Below are 11,050 nucleotides of genomic sequence, written 5' to 3'. Positions count from 1 at the left end.
GGCTGGTGCGCGAGATCGCGCAGGACTTCAAGACGGACCTGCGCTTCCAGAGCTCGGCGGTGATGGCGCTGCAGGAGGCGTGCGAGGCGTACCTGGTGGGGCTGTTCGAGGACACCAACCTGTGCGCCATCCACGCCAAGCGCGTCACCATCATGCCCAAGGACATCCAGCTGGCGCGCCGCATCCGCGGGGAGCGAGCGTAAATCTCGTTCCCCAATTGGCATGTGCGCTACCCCTAAAGGCTCTTTTCAGAGCCCCTCAATTCTCAACGGGAAAGGGCTGTTAGCTTACAGAGAAGAAATGGCAGCGCCATATGAACTGCGGTGTAGTCCTCAGTAACCGAGTCACCACACTCTAGTGTGTCTTGTAAACCAAACAGCTTCCGCTGGCCGACCCACTCGTACTGGCCCCGTGAGGAGCAGTTTCTGGATAGCCATTGAGCAGTGACGGTCATTTGGAAAGTCAAACACCCTCGAGTGCAACAAGTGATTAGGAAAGACGGGCCCAAACCTTACAGAAGTTTAATGGGTTATACAAGTAGAAATGCGGCTTATTAATAGCTAGAGTATTCCAGCGCTTTACCTCCAGAAGTAGCCCTTTTGCTTTCGTGTGGCAAGGTGCAGTCAGTGCTTAGACTCTGGAAAGCTTTTAGGAAACAAAAGGAATAGAATAAAAGTAAAAAAATAAAGTAAAATCTGGATAGCTTTTGTTTCCATGTAATATTGAAAAGGTGGATGCTGTGGGCTTTGTGTATGTGACTGGGAAATGGGTGATGGACCTGCAAGGTGTCATGTATTAGAATGAGCTCCCTATGGTTCTGAGAATCTTATGTTAAAATACTTGCACAAGTGTTTTAAAAATGTGCTTGTCAGTATGTCATGGAGTTCCATGATTTTTTTTTTTGTTTTCAAATACGAATCACACTACGGATGAAATCCGAGTTGCCATTTTGAATCTTCCTTGTTTCCACACTTAAAACAGGGACTTTCTAACCAAACTTGGCTGTGTCCCGTATTTCCATGTTTTTAGTCTCCTCACATGCTGTTCGTATTATATGACTGTCAGGGCCTCATTTTGCTGCTTATCGTTTTGGATACACATGCTGACTCCAGGAGGTAGCAGTTCCACAGGGCAGTTCTGAGTGTTTTCTGGCAGGTCAGCCATCTGGGCCTTCCCTTCCTTCCCGTTTTTTGGATTTGCCTTCCAGAGAGAGGCTTATACCTAAACCATTGGCTCCTTGTAAAGCTTTTTGAGAAATCTCAGAATTGATTCAGAAAAGTCTAACTGATGAGGCCAGAAGCCTTTTCCTACAAATTAGTCGAGCTCCTTTAGTGGCTTTCAGGCCTAAAGACAACTTGCTGCCTGTTCCAAGCTTCAAAGCTTGTTCTCGCACCACCCCTTCTAGGACTTTCCCAACATATAGGCCCAGGACCAGATGGTCTACATTCAAACATCTGCCAACAATGAGCTATATGACCTTTGGCAAGTCACCCATCTTCTCTCTGGGTCTTAGCTTATATAGCTGTAAATGTGGCACATTAATGGGAATCTGTAGAGCATCCTTAGGTTAGTTCCTGGCATTTTGTAAATGCTCAGTGTACGTTACCTCATTGTTACAATTCCCTGTCCTGCACCATAAGCATGGAGGGATTCCCCCCAGATCTTCTAAATGTTACATGATTAAAACAATGGGAAACGACTGGTTAGAACGCTTTCTTTTTAGGATCTCCTTTTCTTTAGTTCTTGATTTGCATTGTTCTGAAAGAGGCAGCTTGTAGCAATATACCACAATCTGCGACTATGTGAATGCGTTTAAAACACAGCAAAGGTGCCAGATTGTAGGTTTTGCTGGTCATATATGAACTCTGTCACATTCTTTTTCTAACACAATTTAAAAATCTAAAAACCATTTTTACCCTGAGGGCCATACAAAAACAGGCCGCTGTCCAGTTTGGCTGTAGTTGGCTATAGTTTCAACTCCAGGAACTCCTAGAGAGAAGTGTGTTGGCTACTTCCCCCAGTGTTCCTGACTGCAATTCGTTAAATGTTGATGGGGATGAGGAGTTTGAATGAAGACATTGAGAAAAGCACTTGGAAAACCTGATAAAGTCCGGTGGCAGCTAAACAGATTGTGCTTTTGAGAGCTCCTGAAAGCCCTTGAATAATTTTTAACAGGTTTCAGAGTTGTTCTAAAACATTATCTGGGCTAAGCATTTTTCATCCTTATTTTAATGGATTTGCTTAGGAACTAAAGAGAACACATCTCCATCAAAACCACCAAATTTAAGTTTGAATTTGAATCCAGGTCTTTGGAACCTGAAGACAAAGCAATTGTTATTATTCCTGCTGCAAGGTAGGAGACACTCTGGCAACCGAACATTTCCAAGATGCAAAATACCTGTCCCTAAAGACACTGGCGCTGAAACACCTAAGAAGTAGAACCGGTTTTTAAAGTAAGGCCTATGTGGCTAGTGTGGGGCTAAGCAGGCCCTGCGCTTGTGTTACTTGCTACTGTTAGAAATAAAGTTTATGCCCAAACCAAAGATCCTAGTGTCTTTCCTCCTGCAAAAATCAAAGACCAAACTTAGAGACAAAGCCTTTTAGAAAACGTTGACTTGATAATTAGTAGAAATTTATTGCAACATGCCGCTAAGTAGCAGGATGCCCTAAGCTCATGGATTCCTATGGAAAGCTGAAGGGATTTTAGAAAAATATCTTTCACCAGTTGCGTGTGATTCATGAAAACACAGACAAGTATGTGGACCTGGGGGCTGTTTTCCACCTTTGGAGCTTCAAAGCGTCAAATTCTGTACCATTGTTTTCGTCATTTAATCAGATTTTTTGGGACTAAGAAACACATTTTAGGAGTCCAACCTCGAGAGGCGGCCGCCCGAGGGCGGTGGATCGGACGCCCCACCAATCACAGCGCAGCCCCGGCTTATATAAGCCCGAGCCGGAGCCAGGCAGTACTGCGAACTCTCTCTTTGGATTTTGAATCTCTTTCTTTGGCAGCTACTCCTATTGCCATGTCGGAAACCGCTCCTGCTGAAACGGCCGCTCCGGCGCCGGTGGAGAAGGCTCCCGCCAAGAAGAAGGCGGCCAAGAAGGCGGCGGGCGGGGCCGCCAAGCGCAAGGCGTCCGGGCCCCCGGTGTCCGAGCTCATCACCAAGGCCGTGGCTGCCTCCAAGGAGCGCAGCGGCGTGTCGCTGGCCGCGCTCAAGAAGGCGCTGGCGGCCGCCGGCTACGACGTGGACAAGAACAACAGCCGCATCAAGCTGGGCCTCAAGACCCTGGTGAGCAAGGGCACCCTGGTGCAGACCAAGGGCACAGGCGCCTCGGGCTCCTTCAAGCTCAACAAGAAGGCGGCCTCTGGGGAGGCCAAGCCCAAGCCCAAGAAGGCGGGCGCCGCCAAGCTCAGGAAGCCTGCGGGGTCCACCCCCAAGAAGCCCAAGAAGGCTGCGGGGGCGAAGAAAGCCGTGAAGAAGACTCCTAAGAAAGTGAAGAAGCCCGCTTCCGCCGGCGTCAAGAAGGTGGCCAAGAGCCCCAAGAAGGCCAAGGCTGCCGCCAAGCCCAAGAAGGCGGCCAAGAGCCCGGCCAAGCCCAAGGCGGTGAAGCCCAAGGCGGCCAAACCGAAAGCCGCCAAGCCCAAGGCTGCCAAGCCTAAAGCCGCCAAGGCCAAGAAGGCGGCTCCGAAAAAGAAGTAGGAAGCTGCTCTTTCAAACGGCGACAAAACCCAAAGGCTCTTTTCAGAGCCACCCAGAGACCTCTAGAAACAGCTGTGCACTGCAGTGCGTCGTCAGCAGCGTGGGGGCGGTGGTTGGTTTACTTCTCCCCGGAGCAACCCCGTCGTTTTCTACTTGTATTCCTAATGAAGGTTTTCATTTTCGGTATTTATAAAATGAAACCGACAAACATGAGTGAACACAGGTGCTTTATTTAGTTTTAGATTCTAAAGCCATAGATACTGGATGTGCCAACCCCATCTGTAAAACTCTTAAAAAAGATCTAAGATTAAAAACGGCAGGCTGTTTATTTTGATTTTTGAACATAGGTGCTTATGTATAAGAACAAAACCCCGTGCTATATATACTGTGATGAGTAACTTTGTATGGTGGGGAGGAAGCTTTACTGGTTTTGTTTTTGGTGCCTCCGAATTTTGATGCTTTTTCACATTTGCCACAAGGTTTTGTCACTGCACTTGACTCACTGATGATTTACATTAACTAGTAAACTAAAAACAATGTTGAGGTTGTAGGTTGGGGAGGTACAGACTGAATTTTTTTTCCTTTTGAACTAAGACAACAAGAACACGAGCTGGTGAGGTATTTTAAAAATTGTCCTGAAGGCCTCATTAAAAAATCGTGTACATCTCAAGCGTCATATAGTGAATGCTATATAGTTACAAGGATGTTTTACACACTCCACGTAAGCCACGAGGAGCGCTCCAGAATACTGTGTCCCCAGATCATCTATCTGAAGTGGCTGCTTACTGAAACCGCTTGCCAAATTAGTTACGTGAATTTCCAGTGCACACTGCTGAAGGGTTAGGATAAACTGGTGTCCCAGCGCTTTTCTAAAAATCCCTTAAGTGGCTCAGAAGTCTGGTTTCTAACACGTTGCTTGCTCTCTCTGTGGAGGACTGACTGCGGGACCACTATGCGCTAGCTAAGCTTTTAACATTCTAAGCCAGGCGCACCGACGGCCTTAATTACCTGTGATCAAGTATCTCTCTGCATCCATTTTGGTGGGCTAATAGTAACTTGTTTGAATTATCATTTTCAAGCGGATAGTTCCTTGCCCCTCTGCAGCGTAAGTACTGACACCTACTGACCAACTGCGGCAAATGTCCCTTTCAATGACAAGGTTAAGTTGAGGCAATGCGAGCGCTTTCACTGCAAAGGTGGGTGGCTCTGAAAAGAACCTTTGGTTTGGAGTGGACCTGCTAGAGCTGCCGCCGAGGAAGCGGGCCTCTACTTGCCCTTGGCCTTGTGGTGGCTCTCGGTCTTCTTGGGCAGCAGCACGGCCTGGATGTTGGGCAGGACGCCGCCCTGCGCGATGGTGACCTTGCCCAGCAGCTTGTTGAGCTCCTCGTCGTTGCGGATGGCCAGCTGCAGGTGGCGCGGGATGATGCGCGTCTTCTTGTTGTCGCGGGCCGCGTTGCCCGCCAGCTCCAGGATCTCGGCCGTCAGGTACTCCAGCACGGCCNCAACACACCCCACTGATTGAGGGCAGGTGGGACCTGGAGTCCTGCTGGGCCAGTGAGGCATCGGTGACCTCAGTGAGGGCAGCTGTAAGGGGTCTTGACCCAGGTAGGAGCTGCAGCCAGGGGCGTCCTGACCAGGGCTAGTTCCCTCCTGCTGCTGCTCAGCTCTATCTGCCTACCCGCCCTGTCAGGGTGACAGGACTCCCCAGGCAGTTGTGTAAAGTCTAGGATTGCAAATTCCTCCGCTGGCGGGCTCCCGTAACATGAAGCACAGGGCCCAGCAATTCACCCCTGGTGCTGACCCAGCTGCACAGAAAGCTCCACACACACCAAAGCTGCACATGGGTGGTTTCAGCAGCTTTCTCTACAGTCACCAACGAACTGGAAACAACCCAATATTCTTTAACTGGGAAATGGATGAACCAAATGGACACGTTCCACACAATGGAGCCCCACTCAGCAATTTAAAGAGAAAGCAAAGGACTGATCCGTGCACCACGGGTGCCCCTCAAGTGCATGTGCCAAGTGCCGGGAGCCTGGAGCACTCCAGCCTGCACAGGTCCATTTTAATGAGGTTCCATGAGGCACATCACTNTCACGTCCCGGGAGATCCAGACGGCCGTGCGCCTGCTGCTGCCCGGGGAGCTGGCCAAGCACGCCGTGTCCGAGGGCACCAAGGCCGTCACCAAGTACACCAGCGCCAAGTAGACTCGCGCTCCAAAGGCTCTTTTCAGAGCCACCCATGTTTTCCAGAGAGAACTGTCACTTATTTTATCCTACAGAAGAGGTAGGTAAAGGCAATTTTCAATCTGTAAACCTTGTAAACGCTTAGTCGAAAAAGTCCCATTTGATATGTATGTTTAAAATAAATTTATCTGTTAACATTTTTAACATTACAAATATTGAACACCTCACAAATTTTAGCGTGCTGCTTTAACTTAACATCCAGACTGAATTTAATGGTTTAGAGTCCCCCGCTGAGTAAATCCTTTGCTGACCAGAAAACTTATGACGCTCTTTAAGATGAAAAAAAAAAAATTACCAACTCCTACTGAGAATCATTAGAAGGTAAACTTCCTTTACACTCAGCTGCGGTTCTCAACCTGGGGGTCGAATGACCCTTTCACAGGGGTCGCCTAAGACAATCGGAAAGCAAAAAGATATTAACATTATGATTCATAACAGCAAACTTACAGTTATAGAGTAGCAATGAAAATAATTTTATGGTTGGGGGTCACCACAACATGATGAACTGTAATTAAGGGGTCGCAGCATTAGGAAGGTTGAGAACCGCTGCTTTACAGGTTACCCCAGCAAACCCCCCTTCCCCGCACCCCCTATAAATATATCAATTGATTTAAAGGAAACTCCCCAGGTTGTGTTTCCTTTCGCTTATTTTGTAATGTCAGTGCTGATATGTGCCGTTTGGGCATCTCTAGGCCTTTGTTTGCACAGAAGAACCCAGTGGTGTTGGGATGCAGGTGGAGGAAGAGGAACTTGGAAGCGAGGTAATCCCGCACCTCTTTTCACCAGTTAGGGATGGTCATCGCTGCATCCAGACGTTCCTCCCGCAGTTTGAATTTTTCTACCTTGCCTTCTGTACATGTTCTATACTCACTTTAATATTTCACCTCTTTTAGGATGGCGTCTCTTGTTCACTGCGATTTTCACATTGTCAAGTTTACTTGGGGAGAAGTTTGAGAATGGAAGTCAGCTTTCTTAATTTCACTAATAAGGGGGAAATTCTAAGTGAAAAGGCAATCTCTGAACCCTGAAGGACAGTGGCAGGGAAGCAGTCTCCCACTGATTAGGCAGGAATTACAGAGATGACGGCTTCTCCAGGAATCAATGTGGAAATAAATACAAGTCCCTTGCATTCTATACGCTGTCAGATAAGATCTTAAATGCCAACATCTTTATTGTTTTTCTACCTGTTTTCCTTTTCCCATCAAAAGACAGGAGGCCTTAGGCTGTGGGAAAAGCACAAAATTTGGGCTGAATTTATGAGCTAAGGGAGCAAAGAACAGTTAAGCCAAATCTGCAGACATAAGCCAGTGGGTGTCTTTCCTGGAAAAGGTGGCTGGGAACACAAATAGAATGTTTACGGGGCTTAATATTCATTTCTTTACTAGACCAGTCAACATTGAATATAAAGTTGGTGATGTTGCTGATGAAGTGAAGAAGTTAACTAATGCTAGGCTCACATGAAGCGCACTTTATGGCTGTTGTTTATCCATATAATGATGATAATGAAATGGCCATCAGTCAGTTTTCTGTTCACTCCTGCACCCAGTGATACTCAGCTTCAATTATGCATCAGAATTGCTGGTGGTACTTTGAAAAAAATATCACAGTACCTAGCCCCAACCCCAGAGATTCCGATGTAATTGACCAGAGAAGGTGCTGGTCATCAGGGATATTTGAAATTCCCCAGGTGATGCTGATGGCTGGGAGGGTTGAGAGGCACAATGCCCTGAGCCTCGTGTGGGAAGCGGCCTCTAGGCTGGCACCCAGAGACCCCACCTACTGATATTTGCGCCCTTGTGGAATCCTTACACTGTAGCAGGGTTGGTCAACAGGATGTGTGGTAGAAGTGATGGTAGGTCACTTCCGAGGTTAAATCAGAGACTTCCTTCTTGATCATTCCCACTCTTTCTTGGACTACTTGCTTCAGAAGAAGGAATCCAGCCCAGGATGAGTGACCCCACAGAGACTCATGGAGAACAGGCCTCCAGCTAACTGCATCAGAAGGGACCCTCTTCTTGGACCTTGGAAGCTCCAGCTCCAGTCAAGCATTTCTTGACTGTAATCTCGTGAGAGACCCTGAACCAGAACAACCCAGCTAAGCTGTTCCCACATCCCTGACCCTCTGAAACTCAGGTAATAAATGTTTGCTGACACGCTACTGAATTTTGGACTAATGTGTTACATAACATATTTAGTTGATAATGTGCATATACCTACTAAATCGTAACAATTTTTGCTTTCAAGGTCGAACCTTATTATACCTTTTCCAAGAACCTTCCCAGATTGCCACATTCCAGAGTATTTACTCCGTCCCGATTCCTACAGCAGTTAATATTAAATATAGCTTAATATAATATAAATTATTATATATGATATCTTTTGTACATAAGAAAATAATTGGTATTATATTAATATATGGTTACACATTTATATAGCATATATAATTTATGTAGAACTATAACAATAGTATTCTGTCATTTACTCTTGTGACATTGCATATATTTACTCAGTATTGTTCAGTTATTTGAGTTCCACTATTCCAATTTTTTCTTCCTTTTGCTGTATCTGGGTGTAATCTAGAGTATTATTTACTTAATATTTTTCTTTAAACATACTCTTTAGAAAATAAAATCAATGTATTTCAAAAGACAACTTTAGATCACTACCCTAGTAGAACATTTCTACCTCTGACTATAAACAGAAAGTAGCTATGCAACAATATATTTTTTTAAAACCCCAGTATTTTTCAATTCCAGTCATGCTGTTGCTGCCTATTATATTGAGCTTGAGACCTGTTCTTTATTATCAAGTTGAAAGGGGGTGGGGTGCATTTGGGAAATGTTAGTGGAGCCTTAATGACCTGCTACTTAATCAGAAAGATTTAAAGAACATAAAAAGAATGATATTTTCACTCTCTGTTTCAGCATTTTAAACACCAAAGTTCACACACTATTTACAATAACTTCCTGTGCCCCCTGTGGTACTTGGTACAGATCTAGGAAAATCATTGCCTTACAGCTACATCCACAACCGCCCTGCCCCACACACTAACCCCTGACCCAAAAGGTTCTGAGGAAGTGTCGGAATGCCGAGACCCGGTGGAATGATATCAGTTATCTCCCTTAATTTGTATAGGACGCAGCACAGTGGCGCTGTCCTGTGGGCTATGCAGGCTGTGTGACGGCACAGTATATGTTGGAGTACCATGGGAGCTGGTTAATGGAAAACAGCCTTAAGGCACGTGACACACGGGTCTTTGAGTAACCCAGTTTCACTTCCTTGAAAGTATCTCAGTAAAAGCCATGCGTCGGCCCGATTCAAGGCTCAGTCCACGAGGCTGATGCCCCCTGGTCCCGCTTTAGCCTTATCTCTGTGTCTTGTGCTCTTTAACTCTGTGTCACCCCTCTCACTTCCCACTGCCCTTGCCTCGCAGGACGTGACATCTGGCGCGCAACCGTGGGGCTTGAAGAGGGAAGGAAGACTTCGAGTCTGCATCAAGGGTTTCAAGGCGCAGGGCCTGGGACGGGCCGGCAATCTACCTGGTAAGAGGTAGGGAAGGTCCCGAGGAATTTAACCGAGGTAAACGGGAATTAACCGAACAATCTTTGTGTGAAAGAGTGTGAATGTGTGAGTGATTGATTATAGTTTCAAGGCTAAATCAGTCNTAAGGTACATCAGCTGCTAGTTAAAGTTGGGATGATTTGAGCATGAAAAGAGTATTAGTAATAAGCTGTAACACATTAAATTTTAAAATAATCCATGAGATAATTATTCTCAAAAAACAAGAGCGGGGAAAAGCTCTCGTTCACAGAAGACAGCAGATAATAAATGCAGAAGGAATGGTGACACGAGGGAGTCAGCACTTTGCAATCCATGGTGTCAGCCATTGGCTCAGGCAAGGATCGCCATGGGGCTCAGGCTGCTGGCGAGAGGTTGCTGGACAGCAGGGGATCTGTGGGCGCAATGCATCACCATCCCAGTACTGTCAATCAAAGGGGGAAAAGTACCTTTACAAGGACAGAAGGATCTGAGTGCACCAGTCTTGATGTAGTGAGCAAACGCAGCATCCCAAGTCGTGGGGACACAGGCACTGTGTGCTCTCTGGTGCAGGGGGGAGCCCAGTCGCTCCCTTGGGGCACTCTTGTCAAAGCGAGCCCAGAACCCACATGAGGAGACAAATAGATTGAGAATGAGAGCCATCCTGACCTGACATCATGAAAGACAGAAACAGAAGGGCAGCGAGACGAAGAGAGCCTGAAGGGCCATGACCACCAAACCGAAACCTTGACTGGATCCTGGATTATAAAAAAAGCCGTAGGAGAGATTTTAGAAGGAATTAGGGAAAAGGTGTAGAACGAACCCCATGTGGCTCAGGCACCGAGAGATACCTGGCCAAGGAGACAGCAAAACGAGATGTCGATGGCATGGCCACCGTTTAATGTAACATTTTATTCTAATTTCCTTGGGGATTTGATCTTTGCACTGTAATTCTTCCTGGGTAATGTGATAAGGCAATGCAGTTTGTTTTCAGCGTTGGAGAACCTAACATAATGATGTCGTTGGCTCTCACTGCAGAACTTCTGATGGACTGCTAGGAAACACAGATGAAGTAAACTGGGACTGGTGGCAGAGCAGGCACGGTGTGACCTGGAGTGCGCTCTCATTGGCGCATTGTTCTGATCATTTCAGGGCTGCGTAGGGACCAAACCCCAGTGCCAGCAGCGTTCTGAGGAGGCAGCACACACGAGGCTGCTTTCAGGGGGCAGCTTCCTGTAGGAGGGATCTGTGTAGATATTCTATCTGCTGACCATACTTCCGATTGTCCACACTTGTAATGGGTGAGCCCAGCGGGCTGGACAACCATGTGAGAACGTTACAGTTTTCCCAGAATGCCCCCTTGCTCTTCCCTCGCTGGTGTGTGACGGCCGTTGGTTCAGCCGTCTTCATCGGCGAGTCCACACCAGCCAAGTCCTAAGCACAGGGATTCTTCTTTGCCCGTCCTCTCTACCCAGGACCTGTGTACCCCTGCGACCTACATGAGTGTGTCTGCTCTGGGGATTGGAACTTTCCCAGGTTCTGTCCAATACCAGCCTGGATGGC

At 46.9% G+C, this 11,050-nt stretch overlaps 3 protein-coding genes and 1 long non-coding RNA gene across 4 annotated transcripts in view; 3 read left to right on the top strand and 1 right to left on the bottom strand.

Annotated features, from left to right (window-relative positions):
* Nucleotides 1-656, top strand: part of LOC109375740 (histone H3.1-like) — a 9,213-nt gene extending 8,557 nt beyond the window's left edge. The window contains exon 3 of the mRNA XM_019631264.1: nt 1-656. This exon is cut by the window's left edge and continues 1 nt beyond it. Coding sequence (XP_019486809.1) covers nt 1-203 — 203 coding nt within the window. The 3' untranslated portion in view covers nt 204-656.
* A 1,996-nt stretch (nt 657-2,652) lies between these two features.
* Nucleotides 2,653-3,704, top strand: H1-5 (H1.5 linker histone, cluster member). Its single transcript, XM_019631248.1, has one exon. The coding sequence runs from the start codon at nt 2,739-2,741 to the stop codon at nt 3,702-3,704; it is 966 nt and encodes a 321-aa protein (XP_019486793.1). The 5' UTR covers nt 2,653-2,738.
* A 1,175-nt stretch (nt 3,705-4,879) lies between these two features.
* LOC109375710 (histone H2A type 1-like) lies at nt 4,880-5,267 on the bottom strand. Its single transcript, XM_019631207.1, has one exon. The coding sequence runs from the start codon at nt 5,265-5,267 to the stop codon at nt 4,971-4,973; it is 297 nt and encodes a 98-aa protein (XP_019486752.1). The 3' UTR covers nt 4,880-4,970.
* A 537-nt stretch (nt 5,268-5,804) lies between these two features.
* LOC109375769 (uncharacterized) lies at nt 5,805-9,608 on the top strand. The gene is made up of 4 exons (XR_002122653.1): nt 5,805-5,990; nt 6,643-6,711; nt 7,878-8,083; nt 9,384-9,608. It is a non-coding gene; the product is annotated as an uncharacterized LOC109375769 (long non-coding RNA).
* Nucleotides 9,609-11,050: the final 1,442 nt, after the last annotated feature.

The sequence above is a fragment of the Hipposideros armiger genome, unplaced genomic scaffold, assembly GCF_001890085.2.
Source record: "Hipposideros armiger isolate ML-2016 unplaced genomic scaffold, ASM189008v1 scaffold_988, whole genome shotgun sequence".
In the NCBI taxonomy this organism is placed as follows: domain Eukaryota; kingdom Metazoa; phylum Chordata; class Mammalia; order Chiroptera; family Hipposideridae; genus Hipposideros; species Hipposideros armiger.
The sequence above is the reverse complement of the archived record's forward strand: the minus strand, read 5'-3'. Positions and strand labels throughout refer to the sequence as shown.